Here is a 19346-nt window from a genome sequence, read left to right on the forward strand (position 1 = left end):
AAGAGAGCGTGAATATTGAGTTGGTGACTAACCATGTATGCTACCAAACCGATTTAACTTGAGGTCTTCAAAATTTCAGATTTTTTAAATTTCAAAGATGACCATACCTCATCTTTGGGTTTTGAATAAAACTGAGAAGATGGGTAGGTTCAGATTACCTACTTTATTAGTGGTTAAGAGAGATTAAAGAACATAACTTGGGTTGGAAGATAAAATTAATGCTTTTCTTCCGCTGAAGCACACTTAGAACAAGCTTATGGGAATAAAGAGCACTCTTACTCAGTCCATGGATCACAAATAGAAGAGGAAGTCATAGGGTGGAGGAACTCTTAGAAGATGCCTCTCAGGGATGTCAACAGAACAGTCTTCCTTGGGGAGGTAAACAAAACGGCCAAGCCTCTTCAACCCTCAATATCTGATGAAAGTGTTTGTTGCTCAGTCCTGTCTGACCTTTTATGACCCCATGGACTGTAGCCCACCAGGCTCCTCTGTCTATGGGATTTCCCAGTCAAGAATACTGGAGTGGATTGCTATTTCCTTCTCCAGGGGATCTTCCCAACCCATTCCCCCCCAAAGCAGGAGGATCAAACTCCTGCATTGCAAGTGGGTTCTTTACTATCTGAGCCACCGAGGAATCCCAATGGCCAATATTTTATGGACTCAAGCAGGAACATGGAGAGAGGAAGAGATACCCTACCCCTCTATGAGAGATAATCTTTAGGTTTTCACTTTCAGGGACACTCCCTGAGAGTTATTTATGAGAACACTGAGTAAAGGTTGGCAGCCTATTATAAAAATATGATTAGGAAATTTAAGCACATTATTTCTTACTGAAAGATAAACCTGAAGTAAATCACAGTATAAGATCCTGGTTTAAATAAACCTGCTTCTCACTGAAGCACAGTATGTTCTAAGCAGACTATTTGGTTTTTCTAAGCTGTGTGCCAACAAGAACATCAACACATGGACTGTATCAATGTTACCCAAAAGAAGTATAAATAGACACAGAAGATAACTCCAAAAGGGAAGACTACAGCTTAATGAATGCGAGAAACTGGATTAGAGGTGAAGCTGACTAGCAGTAAGGCATAAATACAAAAGTAAGAAGAATAAGACAAATGTAAAGCCCTGTTCTCATGAGATTGATTTTATGCTCAAATTGACTGGGTTATACGTGCATGGGTATTTGCCTGAACATTACTTCTGGGTGTGTCTGTGAAGATGTTTCGGATGACAGTAGCATTTGAGTTGCGGGATTAAGTAAGGCAGATTGCCCTGTCCAGTTCAGGCAGGCACCATCCAATCTGTCGAGGGTCTGAACAAAAGAAAGTAGAGAAAGACAAGAGTTTGCTCTGTGAACTGGACTGACTGATATGAACTGATCTTCCGCCCTCAGACTGGAACTTCCAACCATCAGCTCCCTCAGTTCTCAGGACTTGGGACTGCCACCGTTGATTCTTAGGCTTCGGGCTCAGATGGGAACTTTCTTGGGTCTCCAGCTTGCAGAAGGCCGATCATTTCTGGTTTTCTCAGTCTTTATAATTGTGTGAGCCAATTCATTATAATACATCTCTTTGTATATGTAAATATCTTTTAGTGGTTCCATTTCTTTAGGGAACACTAATACAGTTTCCCAAGAAAGAGGAGTGCTTCCCTTTCACCTATAAATGCATTAAGATTCATATAAGCCAAATCCCTCAGGTGATGTTTGCTATTTCCAGCAAGGAAAAACAAAAAGCAATTCTCATAAGCTTTATTTGTGTACAGTTAAGGGGAAAATACCCAATAAAAACAAATGTGAAAAAAAACAAAACAAATGTGAGACCCCAGCTCAAATCTTAAAACTGCAGAATGAAATACACATTCAGATTGTGCAAGCTGTAGATCAGTCTGTGATGCAGAGGCTCTTATTGGGCAAAAGCAGCAGCCAAGGGAACATTAACCTGCCCACGGGCCCAGACACAAAACTGAGGCCCCCGTCTTGGAACTTCTTGTCACTTGCCTTTGAATATTTTATTCTGGCTTCTTTGTTGTTGTTTAGTCACCAAGTTGTGTCTGACTCTTTTGCGACCCCATGGACTATATGGAGCCCGTCAGGCTCCTCTGTCCATGGAATTTCCCAGTCAAGAATGCTGAAGAAGGTTGCTATTTCCTTCCCTAGGAATCGAACCTGGGTCTCCTGCACTGCAGACAGATTCTATACTGAGCCACCAGGGAAGCCCTTTGTAAACTAAATCTCATATTATATACTAATCTTACTCAAAATATAGGAAATACACAGAACTTTAAAACTTTTACTTAGGGGAAAGACTGATTCAGATAAATGGAACACTACCATGGTCCTGCATAGAAAATTTTTTAAAAATGCAAAATTTCTCTTCCTTCTCAAAAGTACACCTCTCATTTTGTGAATCCACAAGAATTTTCACATTAAATAGAGACCAATATTAGACATATTCTTTTGTTTTAATTGGCATGTCTCTAGAAATGACTGTTGTTGGTTGAAGATAGAAAATTCTTCCTCAACATGATAAGCAAAGTCCATTTTAGGTTTTTAGGAATGACAATTGTGTTATTAAATGTTATTCTGATATTATGGAAGACCATGTGAATTTTGACTACTAAACAGATTATTACATTTCAAAATACTAAACCATCCTTGCTTAACCAATCTAGTTGTAGTGAAACAAAACATGCTGTGAAATATAATTTTTCTATTAGCTCACTTACAGTTTTCTACCTAAACTCATTAATTTCTTTAAACAAACCCCCAAATTTCACAAAATCTTAAGCTTTAAGAGATATCAAATTGGGAATTCCCCAGCTGTCCAGTGGTTAGCGCTCTGTGCTTGCACTGTTGATGGCTTGGGTTTGATCCCTGGTTGGGGAATTAAGAACTCACAAACCAAGTAGTGCAGCCAAAAGGAAAAAAACCCACTCCAAAACATAAAAACAGAAGGCAATCCTTTTCGTAATACCACATGCCTGGTGAAGCCTGCCCTTGAAAACCAAAGGGAGTAGGACAATGAGGAAAGTTCTGAGGTCCAACAGGCCAGCTTTGCTTGAACCCAGTTACTTCAAACATCTGGAGATGAAACCATCTGTTGTCCCCTGGGGAGCCCAGCCAATCAGAAACTGTAGTTACCCAACCAATGAGAGGCCTTTTCCTGCAAAAGACTCTGCTTATTATTGCCCCTCCCAAGGCCTCCCTACCTCCTTCCCCCATGCGCTATAAAAAACCAAGGCCCACTTCCTGGTTCTCTGGATTTGCCTGTGGTCTGCCACAGTTTGCACTGTCAAATTGCAATTCTTCTGGCTATTCTCAAAGTCACTTGTGCTGATAAAATAACTGGCTATTATTAAAGTTGACAAATTCAATCCAGTACCCACTGGGTTTAGCCTTACATTTAATCTGTGTTCCCAGACTGGTTTCACACTACAAACTTTGAAACATTAAAATTCACAAAATAAGACACAGTTAAGGGACTTCTCAGGTGGTCCCGTGGTTAGGACCCCACACTTCCACTGCAGAGGGCACCGTTTTGACTCCCTGGTCGGGAAACTAAGACCCTGCGTGTCATGTGGCTAAGCCAAAAAAATTAAAAAATAAAAAGACACAGTTAAAACATTTTTTTGTTATTGGCATTTGAAAAGAGCTTCCACAGCTTTTAAAACAGACAAGATAATACAAAGTATTATCAGAGTATTCACAATTTGCAATTGTATATATGCTTCCCTTTCGGCCTGTTAGTACCATAAGGTCTGGAGTCATCTTATGTTTATTCACAACTTGTGCTTTACTGTTTGTCCCCTTCAAATCTCCCCACCTTGAGGAACACTGGGTCCCTTTGCCTTATGCTTGCATTCAATTAACAGGAACAAAAACAGAGGATGGAAAAGAATGAGCACACATACACACATGCCACACACAAATGCTGTTGCTATCTCAATTTACCTAACCTCCCAGAAGGCCTAAATCTCCTTGTTTGGTAACAATCTTTGCAGAATATCTCTTTCTCGTTAAATAAACAAACCCACACACATGATTAAATCAAAATACAGAATCTAGTTCTCTCCAATCCTCGGTCAGGTTTTCGTCTTAGTATGTAAACAGACAGCAGTAAACTAGCTTTATAAGAAAACTCTGTACTGAGAGCTATGTTCTTTAGGGCTTCCCTGAAGGCTCAGTGGTAAAGAACCCGCCTGCCAATGCAAAAGACATGGGTTTGATCCCTGTGTTGGAAAAATTCCCTAGAGAAGGAAATGGCAACCCAGTCCAGTATTCTTGTTGGGAAATCCCATGGAGAGAGAAGCCTGGTGGACTACAGTCCACAGGTCTGGCACAGGAGTCACATAGCGACTAAAACATTTTTCTCTAAATCTAATCTATTAAAACAATTCAATAAATCCTTATTAATGATCAGAAAGAGTCCAGTTATGCTGGCAAATAAGTCAGTTGCCTTTTTTTCATTCTTAAAGAACTACTTGTAAAAGTATTTGGTATAGGAGCCAATGATAGGTACACTACACATTTACAAGTTTCAACACTGCTCATAACAGATATCTAGTGAACACTGTTTACAGTTTCAACACAGAGAATGTAAAATAGAGACTTCCCTGATGGTCCAGTGGTTAAGACTCTGTGCTTCAAATGCAATGGACATGGGTTTGATCCCTGATTGGGGAACTAGGATCCCACACATTGTCTGGCAACCCCCCCACAAAAACCCCCATTAACAATGACGTCAAATCAACGACTCCCGAATTAGAAGATGAGCATCAACTTTTACTAAGAAACTACGTCTCCATGGATCAAAACTCAGGAAAAGGAGAATCGATTTTAGACCTCATTCCACAGGACCTCAGTTTCTGAAGTATCAAAAAGGACTTATTTCACTTGTAGGAAGGTTCCATGGAATGGAATCAAGGTAAAACAATAAAACACGCCAGTGCATGTGAAATAAAAAGGTACATATTCTATATACATTCATAAAAGAAATATTTTAGTTCAAAAAATTAAAAGCCTGATCTAAGACTAAATTACTGTGGGACTACCTAGCAGTAATGCTTGGCTCTTACTGTGCTGATATCAAGTATATACACATGAACTTTAAAAACTTAATATGATATAGTCAACAGACAAATGTGTTACATCTATGTTTATTAAAAACTGCTACAAACAAACAAAGCCTGTACAAAAAAGCTCCAGGTACATTATCGCTTAGGACCTCCAACTCCTCTGCCACAGCCACATAGTCTTCCTCTGTCATGGATTAGTCTTCGTTCCCCTCCTGCCATAAACAAAACCAGGACAAAAAATTCCCGTAATTCTTATCATTCTGAAACAGTAATCGTGAAAGACATTATCACTTAGGACTCCCTCTTTCTCTGCCTTGGCCACGTCCTCTTCCTTGGCTGCCATAAATGAAACTTGTACCAAAAAATACACCGTAATACTTACTACTTTGAAATAGTAGTCTTGAGAGACATTATCGCCTAGGACCCCCTCTTCCTCTGCCTCGGCCTCGGCCACGTCCTCTTCCTCGGCCTCGGCCTCTTCCTGCAACTGAGGGAAGAGAAAAACAAGGTAAAGTAAATTTTCTTCTAAGCTGACGTGACCTGGCCACCACCAACAGCACCGACAGTAAAGAAAACTTTGACTCAGCTTCTCTCAAATGTAACCTCAGAGTTACCTCTTCCGATACTTTATCATACGGAACCGAAAACTGCTGGCCTAATACCTTAATATTTGTTTCATTTGACTTTATTTATTGAGAAATTCATCAAGGTTTAAAATATTTTCTTTGTATCATGCTGCAAATTCACCACAAAATGAAACACAAATGATCTGAACTTCACGTAAGATGAAAGAGATTTCGTACTAAAGGAACAGAACACAAACACTATGTGCCAGTTTTGTTACTGAAGAGCATCCAAGTAAGTTAATTCATGTCAAGAAAGTTTAAGATACACTGCATCAAACAACAACCTCATGATTTTTCCGAATCTTAAATCATCTGATCCAATCATAATCTAGCAGTTTAATCCAGTAACAATATCCCTGTTAACCTAGTCATCCTAGCTCTAAACTTCCTATTTTCAGGTATCTATGAGTATTTTTAAAACCCTGACATTTCTACTCATCATTCCGAGTCTTATCATTCAAAGCAATGGAGTAAATCTACCATGTCTCTTTAAGCAAGGCAGATTAACCACACTCATCTCCGATTTGCTTTGAGGTACTATTTATGATAGAAAAGGAAGAAAAATGGCAAATATCCACGGAGGGAGGGCACAGAAAAAACACAGTAGTTTTAAAAATTTCAACAAATTTCTAAGTCAGAAAACAAACCGAGAACAACAAATGTTTAGTAAAGGAAGAATAACCTCAAAAAGACCTAGGACCTTGGAAGCCAGGGGTAAGATGAGGCAGGAGGCTGAAAACATAGGGTTAAAGGCGGACAACCCTTACGTAGCAGTAGGCTGGCTAGTCCTCTTCCCATCCTGCAAAGATAATGCTTATTTCCCTGACAGCTAGGTAGGAAAGAAAAGATAAAATTAACCGAAAGACCTTGAAGCAAAAAGGGTTTGGATTTGAAAACAGTTGCAAAGTGGATGGCAGCAAAAGTCATAGCGCCAGAGAGAAGAGAGGGATCAAGTCAGTGTTTTTCGAGCTATGTGATACAACCTGAACTTTTTTTTTTAACTGAAAGAGAAGAGGACAGGAAACTTAAGGGCATCTGCATGTATTAAACTGTTCTAACAAAGACTAAACAGTTCTTTGTGAAACTTTGAATGAAGAGGTCATGATGCAAAAAGTGTATTTCTTAGTGTGGGGTGGGAGGAAAAGTCTCAAAATCATTGTGGTTAAGTTCAGTACCAGTCCCTTTCTCCTGTCCTGCTCCTACGATGCTGGTTGCCAGACATGTCTCCCATCTGACTAGAATCTGTTTCTGAGGAAACCAGCTCCAGAAAAGATTTCCAGATCCTAAAATTTTGGGTCGCCTTGGTGGAGAAGCAAATTTATTTTGAATCCACCAGCTAAGGAGTTCAGCCTCCCTTCCCAGAAATTCTTTTCAGGGTCCTTCTGAAACAATGGATGCCAAAGTGCAAGATATACTACAGTAACGCCTTCAACATAAAGAGCATATTAAGAAATTAAATATGAAGAGAAACCAGAGAAAACAACACCAAGTTCAGAATAAAAGACAGAGAGAAAAGTAAGAGAAAAGACTCAGAAAGAGTCAGTCAGAAAACTCAATTATTAAGAATTCCAGGAAGAAAGACCAGAATAAGCAAAACAGAAGAAATTTATCAAAGGTACACAAGTAAATTTCTTAGCTCTAAAACACAAGAATATCCATACTGAAGGGTCTGCCAAGTACCCAGAACACTGAAATGGACAAAAGGCTAAGTCATTAAGACATTTCAGAATAGCAGGAATGAAGGGTTCATCCCCAAATGTTCCGAAGTGTGCAAGGAATGGGGGACCGGGCCGTGTGCAAAGGACCAGCAGGTAAGAACGAGCAGCACTGGTCTTCTGAACAGCAATACCAGGAACCTAAGAAACACCAGGTGTACTCACAGCGAGTACAGGCAATGAAAAGAACCAACCAACATATTTTGAAAAGTGGATTAGGGTATAAACATACCATACACAAAAATGTTTATAATCCTTCAAACTTACCAGCTTCCCTTTTCTTAGACTTCACCTTCGGTTCCACATCCACGAGCAGGGTGTCCAGAGGTAAGCTGTCCGGCAGAATGAAATACCGGATGTTATTTCCTCGGATACTCAGTGTCTCCAGCTGTACCGGCTCTCTGTTCTTCAGGGTCATTTTCACAGCTTTAAGATGCGTATTCATACTGACATCTACACCTGGAGGGGAAAAAAGAGGGCAACTATTAGCATAAAAAGCAAGGCAACCAATTTATTTATTAGGCCACAGTTGGTACCATATCAGATTTACGAGCTCTATGTTCCAGGAACGGTAGGCTAAGGCATTTTAGTTTACTCCTCAATGCCCCTCTGGTGAATGGTATGATTATCCCTACTGTGAGAGCTGAAGTATATAGCCAGGATATAAAAAACATAACAGTGGTTGTCAGTGGGGGGAGAGAACTGGATTTTTACTAGAGTTTGCTCCCCCAATTTACTAAAATTTATTAAGTGCCTACTATCTGTGAGGCAAATCTTTCATTGTACTACTTTTATCTTCCATCATTGTATCTTGAATTTGTAAAACCCAGGAAGAACACTAGGCCTCCTCCACAACATGCAGCACAAAGCCCAGAAGTGAAAGTGAAAGTCGCTCAGGCACGTCAGACCCTGAAACTCCACGGACTATACAGTTCATGTTTCTCCAGGCCAGAACACTGGAGTAGGTAGCCTTTCCCTTCTCCAGGGTGTATTTCCTACCCAGAGATCAAACGTGGATTCTTTACCAGCTGAGCCACAAGGGAAGCCCAAGAATCCTGGAGCAGGTAGCCTATCCCTTCTCCAGCAGATCTTCCCAACCCAGGAATCAAACCAGGGTCTCCTGCACTGCTGGCGGATACTTTATTAACTGAGCTAGAGCAGACTAAATCATTGTTTAAAATCACAGAATTTTAACAGCGAAATTATACTTCCTTAGATACAATCAGTCTGTATCAAAACCTTATACTACATGGATCTCCTCTCACAGCTCTGGTGTTGCAAAGTTCTAGCAAACCCACAAAAATCACCAGTTATGTAAATATTTCAGCGAGTAGAATGGGGCCATTTGCCAAGATAGCATTTTCTTTCATCAGTTCTTTTAAAAATCTGCCCTTTGGTAGGGGTGGAGGGGTGTAACATCTATTATTAGTGAAGAATCATAGTGGCTTTAAATATAAAACTACATATCATACATCTTACATCACTAAAGCAAAGAGACATCTAAGAAAAATAGACAAAGAAAATATTCAAAAATGTTATGCTTAGGTAAAATTATGATTCCTTATCATCCCCTCCCCATTTCCCACATATGTTTTACCCAAGATAATCAGATATGGAAACCCTGTCCTCTATCTTCAAAGATTTTAATTTACCATTGAACAGGGGACACAAAATTCTAATAAAAGTAATATGTGTTTTAGAAGATGTAATACTCTAGAGGGCACATACAGGCAAAAGTGGAAAAGGCATAAATCAAGAAAACAGTGGTTACATATAGAATAACCTGAATCCAGTCTGGTCTTAGCACAAGAGCTTAAGGGGAGACATATGTAAGAAGGTGCATGCGATACTCCAGACAAAAGGAATGAAATCTGTGCTATATAAAACGTTATTAACCAAATAAAGAATTCTGGCCTGCAGGTCAAAGAGACAGGGGGGAAAAAAGTGTTACAACCTCCATACCTGTGATTGTTCCATGGACCTGTGTTCCATTCTTTAATTCAATGGTTACAGTTTCGTGACTCAATTTCATCAAAAATCTATAAAGACATTAAGAATATACAATAAGTTTTTACTTTTACTACTCCAAAAACATGTTTATGAAATCAAAGTGGAATTTCTAGATGTAGAAAACGTGCTCTGGATGCTGTCTGCACCCATTCCCCTTAACAGTGTGCATTATAATTTCCCTAGTTGTATAGAAAGGTGCCTCAATAACCTTTACTGAATAGTCATCCATTCTTCATTTTATCTATTCTCTTCTCCAACTTATTATGAAACACTGCAGAGGAAGTTGAAGAGTTCACAAATTCACAACCACATCTAGGAAAGTGAACAATAATCCTACAGTATGATCTAATATGCAACTCATATTCAAAATTTCTGGTCTATAGTATAGTATGTACTCTGTATACCCTACCACAGCATCAATCACAACTGCAAGATTCCAACAACTGGAGGATTCCCTATGTCCCCACACCTAGTCTATTTGAGTGGGAGGATCAGGAGCTTTATATCTAATCCTGGATTGTAACAAGCACTAACAGTTGGCCAAAATGTTTCCATGATTAAAGGCAAGTCAGCCTTAAAAATGCAACTTTTTAAGTGACAATGATAGCCATCAAAAAAGCGGAAACTACTTGATCTTGTATAAAAGCAAGTCTCAAACCTGCTCTCACATAAAGAAAAACCCATGTGCTAAATCCCTTCCCTTTCCATATTTGCTGTCAAGGAAAAAAGTCTCTCTTAATGAACTGAATTGAAATACATTTTATCCAATCCAAGGATATTTCTTTGATAAATAATATGTGCCATTCTATATTACCTGATACTCCCTGTGCTTAGTAATGAGTATTAAAAGTGAGCAAGACTAAGCCTCCAAGGAGTTCAAACTCTAGGAGGAAGAGACATAAAATTTTTTTTTTAAAGTAACTACATAAATTTAAAGCACAATGGAGATACGTACAGGTTTTTATCATGAATATACTGTAGCATGAGTAAGAAGTAATCAGATCTTAGTGGACTTCTAGTAAGAAGTCTGAAGGGTTGGTAATATATGCAGCAAGAGAGATACAAGCAAAGATATAGTAAGAAACAGCGCGATATACACAGAAACTATAGGTATTACTGCTGGAATATTAAGTCTAAGAAAATGAGTAGAGAAGAGTTTCCTTTCAGGGAATGCCCAAGCTCTGTTAAAGAATTCTCCTACAAGAATAACTGAAGGGTTTTCATCAATGGAGTGGAGCATCACATTAGATGACAAAGTAGGTGTCTTCTAGAGAACAATATAGAGATTAAAGTTTACACAGCTGAGAAACAGAAACAACAAACCAACCAATGAAACAGATGAGAGACCAGAAGTTCATTAGCCAGACAGGGGTGTGGATTTCACAGGTGTATATGTTTTTCAAAATTGGGAAACGCATGCTAAATTTCATTGTATGAGACATTTACCTTTTAAGAAGTGAGATTAAAAAAAGTGGGTGGGAAAAAAGGAAGTCTGAACAGCTTAGTGGTGTGACAGGCGTGGCAGGGAGGGTTTAAGGAGGGCAGGAGAAATAAACACTACCATTCAAGAGAGGAACCAAACAAATTAAATTTTTTTGATAAATCCTTCACTATCTGAATTCCTTCTGCTTACTGAAATTCAGATACTCAGATAATACTTAAATATTCAGGTAGAATGGGATCCTTCAGTATACCAATGAAATGGCATCCAAACCCACACTATTAAATTAAAAAAAATCAAAGAGAACAGAATAGTGAAAGATACTTATTAGGTACTTAAATCTGCCAAAACCTGGCAATTTTGTCAGATTATTCGGATCATCAAGAGGAATAAGTCATGGATGACTCCCAGGTTTGTGACCAGGGTGACAGTAAAATAATAATAGTGTCACCAACTGAGATACTGAAAGAAGTCAACCAAATCTGCAAACCACTCAAGACAAACTACCATTTTTCCTGGGGCAAAATACATTCTTCAGGTATTAGAAATTTTGTTCCTATAGTCTAAGACATGGAATAGGATTCAGTACATCCATTAAAATTTATAGGAATATTCTGTCACAACACGGACTATCTTTAAATGAGACAAATTGATTTCAAAGAGTATTACATAAAACTTAACTGTAGATTCAGGCTGGCAGCTATTGACCACACACCAGTTATATCTCAATATAACTGGAAGGAAAACAATATACAAAAAGTAGACCTTAAATGCTCTCTCTAAAATGCCACCCTGAATATAACAATGAGCATTTTATATGTTATTTCAAATGTACTAGAAACTATCTACTTGTCTGCCTTCACCACAAAACATAAAACTTCAACAAGATAGGGACCCTGCCTTGGGAAAAAAAAAAAAAAATCCATTATGAACGTACAGTGTAACAGGTGGCCAAAAACTAGTCGACGCTGACAATCCTTGACTGAACAGACAGGAAACTAGCTAATTTAGTTCATAACTGTCTGCTAAGACATAAACTTAGTTATCAGAAACCTCTGTTTCTATGTTCCACCTCTCAGTCTCAAGCAAAACCACCAAACCCAATCTATTTGCAGGGAGTACAGAATGAATTACTGCAATCAATAAGCACGTCTTCAGTATGCAAAACTAACCGGCCAAATTTAAACACAGATACAAACCAGAAGAAATCTCCAGTATCTGTGTAATTAGTCAAAAAAATACAGCAAAGAGATTCTGTCCCATGTTGGGAGATTCTTCCTAAATCAAAAGCTTATTCTACAGGGAAATAAATGCAGACTGTATAACGTAAAATCTAGGGAGTAACAAGAGGGGGAAAAAACACACCAAGAAAACTTACGAAATCAAAACAGTCCATCCCTGACTTGAAACATTTCGGAACTGGGTTTTATTACTTCTTGATAAACCTCTGCAGCTTCTAAGTACTCTTTTGCCGGCTCTGCATGCTGAGACAAGGCAGAAAAGTAACCCAGACTAGAGCACAAGTTCGACGCCAATCAAAGTCTATCGACTTTCACCGAGAGTTAAGCGCTTGGGAGCCTGGCGCTGCACCTCTAAGGCCTCTATGACTCTAGGTGGGAACACCCGGTACGGCCTTTATTTCCACCTCTAGGAAGACAGGCAGGACCCCGCCACGAGGCAGTCTGAAGCCCAGGCCCGAGCGCCTACAGCGGCGCGGGCCAGACCCGGCGGGAGCGGCGGGTGCCGGAGGCCGTTGGCAGGCCGCGCACGCACGCGGCTTTCGCGCCTCCTGCATCGGGAGCAGCCCGGCCTCCCGCTCCGGGCCCAAATGGGCCCCTCCCAACCCCCACTCGGCTCGGTCACCTCCTCACCTCACGAGCTTCATCCTAGCGGTGCCGTCACCCTTTCGGCCCGATAGTACACAAAATCCGACCACCGACAGCCGAGGTCGGGCGTATGAATGGCCGGAAACACTTACTCTCTGGGCTCCGACGTAGAGACCGCGCCGAGCGCAGGAACGCGCGGCGGAAACGCCGCGGCTGCGCTTGGGCTACTCTCCCTTCCGGCTCCGTGAAGCGCCACTGCGGCCCCTGGCGGTTGGAGGTGTGCCTAGCAACTGCTGAGGGTGTTTAGGGCGGGTTTAGGAAGAGACTGCCTGTGTGAAGATTTGAGGAGATTACATCCCCTTAACCGGCAGGGCAGGGCAGGGCTCCGTGTAGTATGCAGCACCAGATGTACTCGTTAATGAAAGTTAGTTCTGGGATAAGTCCAGAGGATTATGCTAATTCTGCTCCAACAGCAGGAACCTCAACATTATGTGCCTGAAGAAAATCACACAATTTAACTGATTATTTTTACTTTAAATTATGGTCACAAACCTCAAAAGGTGCCCAGAGATCTAGAGATCGTGTTACGCTTCTCTAATGGATACTTTCTCCTTTAGTCCAGGTGATCTCCAAAACTAGGGCTTTAATTTGTATCGCCAGCTTGGACTTCATCCCTGGTCATCAGAATTCTTGAATATTGTGAGGTATTGCTCATCAAACATCAATGTCGTTTGGAGGAAATATTAGAATGAAATTCTGATTCTGTCAGCATGGGGTCTGAAATTCTGCACTTCTAACAAGCCTTCAGTTGATGAAGATGCCCCTAGTCCATGGATCTCAATTTGAGTAGCAAAACTGTAATGGACTTATGTGTGCTACCTTCTCAACATCTATCCCCCTGTCTTCCCAACAGCTCCTAATAATCTCCTGGCGATCCAATGTGGACCAAATGGCCATCATTTTTATTTTCTGGCTTAAAATTTTTAAAGAATTTTTACTCTCTCATAGTATAAAACCATCAAGAGTCCTGAAATAAAGTCAGCAAGAATGGAGCAGCAAAGAAAAAGCTTTTATTTGCTGCTAGCTGGAGGGTCAGTCTGAAAATGAGACTCCTCTGTCTTCTTGGAGTTAGCTGAGGTTTTGTATATTACAAGTATTTAGATTAGCCATGAGAAAGAAAAGAATAAGGAAATGAGAATGCAACCAGCAGGGCAATACAACTGTTCCATTATTAATTTTTAGAGGCTGATGTCTTAATGATAAGGGCTTCCTTAGTGGCTCAGTGGTAAAGAATTCATCTGCCAGTGCAGGAGGCTCTGGTTCTATCCCTGAGTCGGGAAGATCCCTTGGAGAAGGAAATGGCAACCCACTCCAGTATTCTTGCCTGGGAAACCCCATGAACAGAGGAGCCTGGCAGGCTACAGTGTTTTGGATGCAAGAGTCAGACATGACTTAGCAACTAAACATTCAGTTCAGTCAGTCAGTTCAGTCACTCAGTCGTGTCCGACTCTTTGCGACCTCGTGAATCCCAGCACGCCAGGCCTCCCTGTCCATCACAAACTCCCAGAGTTTACTCAAACTCATGTCCATCAAGTTGGTGATGCCATCCAGTCATCTCATCCTCTGTCGTGTCGTCCCCTTCTCCTCCTGCCCCCAATCCCTCCCAGCATCAGGGTCTTTTCCAATGAGTCAACTCTTCGCATGAGGTGGCCAAAGTATTGGAGTTTCAGCTTCAGCATCAGTCCTTCCAATGAACACCCGGGACTGATCTCCTTTAGGATGGACTGGTTGGATCTCCTTGCAGTCCAAGGGACTCTGAAGAGTCTTCTCCAACACCACAGTTCAAAAGCATCAATTAGCAGCATGCAAACCCCCACCAAATTCACTTATGCAAATCTTCACCAACACTAACTATCACCAATCTTTTTATGGACAATTTGATAGGGGCAAAATTAGACTAGCAGGCTACAGTCCATGGGGTTGCAAAAGAAGTGGACACAACTTAGCAACCAAACAATAACAATGAATTCCTTATGTATCAAAAATAAATACACATGATTTTATATGGTGTAACCTTAGTAAGGATTCCCATGTTCCTGACTGTGGTCAATACAAATACAGTGAATAGAGAACTCAGAAGCAGAGGCTCTGGAAACTCCCTGGTGGTTCAGTGGTTAAGGAGCTCCTTGCTCCTAATGCAAGGCTCAGGGAACTAGACCTCCCGTGCAGCAGCAAAAAGATCTCACATGCTGCAACTAAGACCCAGTGTGGCCAAATAAACATCTTTTTTAAAAAACAAAGGCCTATTTTAGCCAGGACATGGAAGCAACCTAGATGCCCATCAGCAGACAAATGGATAAGGAAGCTGTGGTACATATATACCATGGAATATTACTCAGCCGTTAAAAAGAATTCATTTGGATCAGTTCTAATGAGATGGAAGAAACTGGAGCCCATTATACAGAGTGAAGTAAGCCAGAAAGATAAAGAACATTACAGCATACTAACACATATATATGGAATTCAGAAAGATGGTAATGATAACCCTATATGCAAAACAGAAAAAGAGACACAGAAGTACAAAACAGACTTTTGAACTCTGCGGGAGAAGGTGAGGGTGGGATGTTTCAAAAGAACAGCATGTATATTATCTATGGTGAAACAGATCACCAGCCCAGGTGGATTGCATGAGACAAGTGCTCGGGCCTGGTGCACTGGGAAGACCCAGAGGAATCGGGTAGAGAGGGAGGTGGGAGGGGGGATCGGGATGGGGAAGACGTGTAACTCCATGGCTGATTCATGTCAATGTATGACAAAACCCACTGAAATGTTGTGAAGTAATTAGCCTCCAACTAAAAAAAAAAAAAAAAACAAAAAAACCAAAGGCCTATTTTGGGGGAATGGAAACTTATAGTTTATATAGGTGTGTATGTCAGAATGAGTTATTACAAATAAAATGGTTTACACACAAAATTCCACCAATTGTCTTGACAATCTAAAGGTGAAGGTAAATGTATTAATAAGTCAGATATTTTATCAGTAGTAGATAACCAGCTTTAATCAGGTTGGCAGTCTACTCCCTGGATTAGGGGCACAGACCCTCTGCTAAGTGGAAAATCCATGCCTAATTTACAGTTGCGCATCGATATCCTGGATCCTACAAACTCCCAACAATCAGTTGATGAAGACTGTTTAGTATTTACTACTGAAAAAAAAATCCCCATATAAATGGGTGTGTTTAAACTTGTGTTGATCAAGGGACAAATGAATGTGTCAAGGATTGAGGATGTGGGGGTGAGGGGTGGCAGACAGGTTTTTGCCAATTATCACAAGATATGGTGATGTGGCCAATGGCCTCACCCACCAAGACCTCTCGTTTTGGTTTTTAAACCATAGCACCTCTCCAGACTAAACTGACAGGCAGCTCTATAAAGTTTTATGGAAGATGATGAAAAAAAAATCAGGCTTCACCAACTTAAGAGGGTATTTTGGGGTGGACTTGGCTTCAAAAAAGGAGGGCAGTAAGAAACATAGGGAGAATCCACTTATGATCACCTCTTCAGATTCTCAAAGGCAAGAGGACTCATTTACCCATGCTCACAGTCCTACAAATAAGCAAAGAGAAGCACAGAGGGCGTGTTCAAAAGCAGTGTAGAATCAAGAATCCTAGGATCCTGGATTCAATCTTTGGAGGCTTCTAAGAGCCAAAGCTTTGTCTCAACACACGCCGTGACTAAATTTGGTGAAACTTCCAATTTCTTGTCGACTCTTGTGCTCTGATGCCAAAGGAGTAAAGTGTGCAAAGAGATGCTGAAGCCCTGCATTTTGGGGAGATGCTGGAGTGCAATGCCGGGAAGGCGGGAGAACGGATCAATCGCCTCCCCTTTTCTGTACATTGGCCCGTGTGGAGGATGAGAGGTATCTGAACTGGAAGTCGCCGAGAGCAGTACCTGCAACCAACAGAAGAACGGCTGGCGACGGATCTTCAAGACAAACCTCCACCGCTGGGGGCGTGGGTGGCTTTATTCCGAGACGACCGGGGGGAAAGAAGGGAAGCGGCCGCTGCTCGGGGAACAAGGCGCCCACCCGTGGAGGCGCGCACGCGAGGCCTCCCACCGCGCCTGCGCTGCGGCCGGACGCGGGTTCGCCTCTCCCAGACGCCCCGCCGGCCCGGCCGGGGTGAAAAACGGCCTGACACGCAGCGAGCGTGGCGGCCATCTTCAGCCTCTGGGCACGTCAACGGAGCGGGCTCGGGCAGAAGAAGAGCGTTGCGCAAGCGCGCCCGAGACGGTCCCAGGTAACTCCCATCTGACGGGCGAGGCGTCGCCGTCGTCGCCGGAAGTTTGGCGTTTCTGTGCCGCGGGAGAGGAGGCGGCAGCGGCAGCGGCAGCGGCAGAAGCAGCTGAGTGTCTGCCGATACCCGGATGTGAGACGGTCTGCTGGCTCGCGTCGGACCCTCGGCCGGGAGCGAGGAAGGTAGGCGAGCGTCCCGCCCGCCCCGCAGCCTCTGTCGTCCTCGTCTCCCTGCTGCCAGCCCCTCCAGAGAGCCGAACGCCTCTCCCCTTTCCCGTCCCACCCTCTGGGTCGCGTCGCCTCGCACGCCTTTCCTCCTCCTCGGGTCCCGGCTCCGGGCGCCCCCGGGAGGGAGTGGGCGGTTCCGGGACGCGGTCGCCTGAAGCAGGCAACCAACCTGCGCGGCTCGGCTGCTCGGCCGCCGCATCACCTGCCGCGGCCCGCTGGGCGGTCGGAGGTATTGAGGGGCCGTGGCCAGGGTCTCGCCGGGGCTTCTGGAGCCCCGTGGCGGCGTGCAGCCATTGCGGCGGCCGGGGCGGTGTCGGCCCGCAGGTAGCCGGGCCTCGTTCCCGTCTTCTCCCCCCGAAGCCGCTGCTCCAGCCTCGGCGGAGCTGCGGTCCTGCGGCTCGCTCTGCTGCCCGCAGCCCACCCGCTGACCCGGCGTGAACCCCGAGGCCTCTGCAGTCTGCGGTTGGGCTGTGGGGATCCCGGCTTCACGATCCTTAGCCTGGGAGGGGAGCGGTGGCCCTGGTCCAAGGTCAGAGAGGGATTCTGGTTGGAACCGAGGATCTGGGCGCAGGCCGGGCTGCTCTGGAGTAGAAATTGGGTTTGTTGAGGGCCATCGCGAAGTTTGTAGAGATAGATGCGAGCAGAAGGGAGTTGGGTCCTCGATTTTGATCCCTGTTCATGAGATTATTTTACAACGAGGGTTTGTTTTCCTCGGGCAGAATGGGAGAGATAGCAAGTCCAAAAACTGGAGAAGACTCCCTCTCCCACACCCTCAAGCTTCCCCTCCCCCATCCCCAAATGTTTTGTTATTGAAAACCCACCTCATACTGTAGGGCTTCTCTGGTGGCTCAGATGCTAAAGAATCTGCCAGCAGTGCAGGAGACCCAGGTTCTGATACCCGGGTTGGGAAGATCCCCCGGAGAAGGGCATGGCAACCCACTCCAGTATTCTTGCCTGAAGAATCCCATGGACAGAGGAACCTGGCGGGGTACAGCCCATGGGGTCGCAGGGTCGGACACGACTGAGTGAGTAACACACGCACAGTGTTTTCCAGGAGAGGGGGCGGGGGAGGAGGAAGGAGTAAGCTTTGAGGTTTGACAAGTACTGTGAACCTTGTTTTCCGGTAGCCTTTGGATGGCTGAAAAGGGATTCTTTCGGCAGGAAGTAATTGCAGCACAGAGTATTTAGATAGTGTTGTCAAACGCCGTTTCACTAAATAGACTTTGCAGAAACCAACAAAAGAATGCTACTTAGCAGAACAGTAGGATGTGGGTGTGTTTTGCTTTCTTACCTTCTCAACATTTTTTTAAAAGCTGGGTAAAGCACGAGTTCAGTTTAAAACATTTTGAATGCTGTGAATTATGCTATATTCAGCGACCTCTGATCAGGTCTTTAGTATCTGCTGTACGCCCGGCACCAGCGGCAGTGGAACTGTTTTTAATTTGAAAAACTTAAAAAACCCATGGACAGAGGAGCCTGGGGGGCCGTGTCCATGGCGTTGCAAAGAGTTGGACACGACTGAGCGACTAACACCACTAAAAAATCTCTCCGTGGAATTAGACCTGAGAGTAGGATGAAAAGTGCTTCATTTGGAAGCTGCAAATTCAGGCCTAGAGCATGTGCGGAAGTGAGAAAGCTGTAACACAGACACTTCCCCCTTTTAGGCAGAATGCAGTATATGCCCCTAGGTCAGATGTGTGAATTTGAAAGTACCCGTCTTAGAAGAAAACTTGCCCTACTTTATGCACATCTGCCCATCTTACTATTTCTTGGGTAAAGAAAATTCGTTGATTAGTATTTATGATTTTGTAGTGAAAAAGTAATTGTTTTAACATCAGCTCCAAGCAAGATTTTGTGTTAGCCCTTTAAATCAATACATTATGCTTCCAGAAGAACTGGGAAAAGGCCCTAATTAATGAATGTCATTAACCCCTTTTGCTAGATGGCCCTTTTTAGCTTAGTCATTCATTACAGCACAAAGCTGACTGTAATTATTCTAATAATGAAGGAGACTGGCATTGCACAATGGATTTTTTTAATAGTTAAATGTTTCTCATGAGTTTTGTTACCTGATTTATATTACACTTTGAGTAATTTGAATAGCCTCAACTGAAGGTGACCAGAAGTT

At 42.8% G+C, this 19346-nt stretch overlaps 2 protein-coding genes across 10 annotated transcripts in view; one reads left to right on the forward strand and one right to left on the reverse strand.

Annotated features, from left to right (window-relative positions):
• Positions 1 to 1737: 1737 nt before the first annotated feature.
• SNRPD1 (small nuclear ribonucleoprotein D1 polypeptide) lies at positions 1738 to 12900 on the reverse strand. Of its 2 annotated transcripts, XM_061131312.1 has the most exons (6): positions 12743 to 12891; positions 12250 to 12355; positions 9383 to 9459; positions 7688 to 7879; positions 5462 to 5566; positions 1738 to 5291 (listed from the first exon to the last, which is right to left on the reverse strand). In XM_061131312.1, the coding sequence occupies exons 3-5, from the start codon at positions 9450 to 9452 to the stop codon at positions 5490 to 5492; spliced, it is 339 nt and encodes a 112-aa protein (XP_060987295.1). In that variant the 5' UTR covers positions 9453 to 9459; positions 12250 to 12355; positions 12743 to 12891; the 3' UTR covers positions 1738 to 5291; positions 5462 to 5489. The 2 variants fall into 2 exon arrangements, with proteins under 2 accessions (XP_060987295.1, XP_060987294.1); XM_061131311.1 differs by lacking the exon at positions 12250 to 12355 and having other exon boundaries at positions 12743 to 12900.
• Positions 12901 to 17033: 4133 nt separating this feature from the next.
• Positions 17034 to 19346, forward strand: part of ESCO1 (establishment of sister chromatid cohesion N-acetyltransferase 1) — a 45394-nt gene continuing 43081 nt past the window's right edge. For all 8 annotated transcript variants that reach the window (XR_009690792.1, XR_009690795.1, XR_009690794.1 and 5 more), the window contains exon 1: positions 17034 to 17173. The gene's annotated coding sequence lies outside the window, so the exon portion shown is untranslated. The remainder of the gene's footprint in view (positions 17174 to 19346) is intronic.

This window comes from Dama dama, chromosome 27 (genome assembly GCF_033118175.1).
Source record: "Dama dama isolate Ldn47 chromosome 27, ASM3311817v1, whole genome shotgun sequence".
Classification (NCBI taxonomy): Eukaryota; Metazoa; Chordata; class Mammalia; order Artiodactyla; family Cervidae; genus Dama; species Dama dama.

Coding starts and splice junctions, on each gene's coding strand:
- SNRPD1 (XM_061131311.1), bottom strand. Junction 7,880..9,382: donor GGTCCATGGAACAATCACAG/GTATGGAGGTTG, acceptor TTTCCCCTCCAG/GTGTAGATGTCAGTATGAAT. Junction 5,567..7,687: donor GTCTAAGAAAAGGGAAGCTG/GTAAGTTTGAAG, acceptor CTCTTCCCTCAG/TTGCAGGAAGAGGCCGAGGC.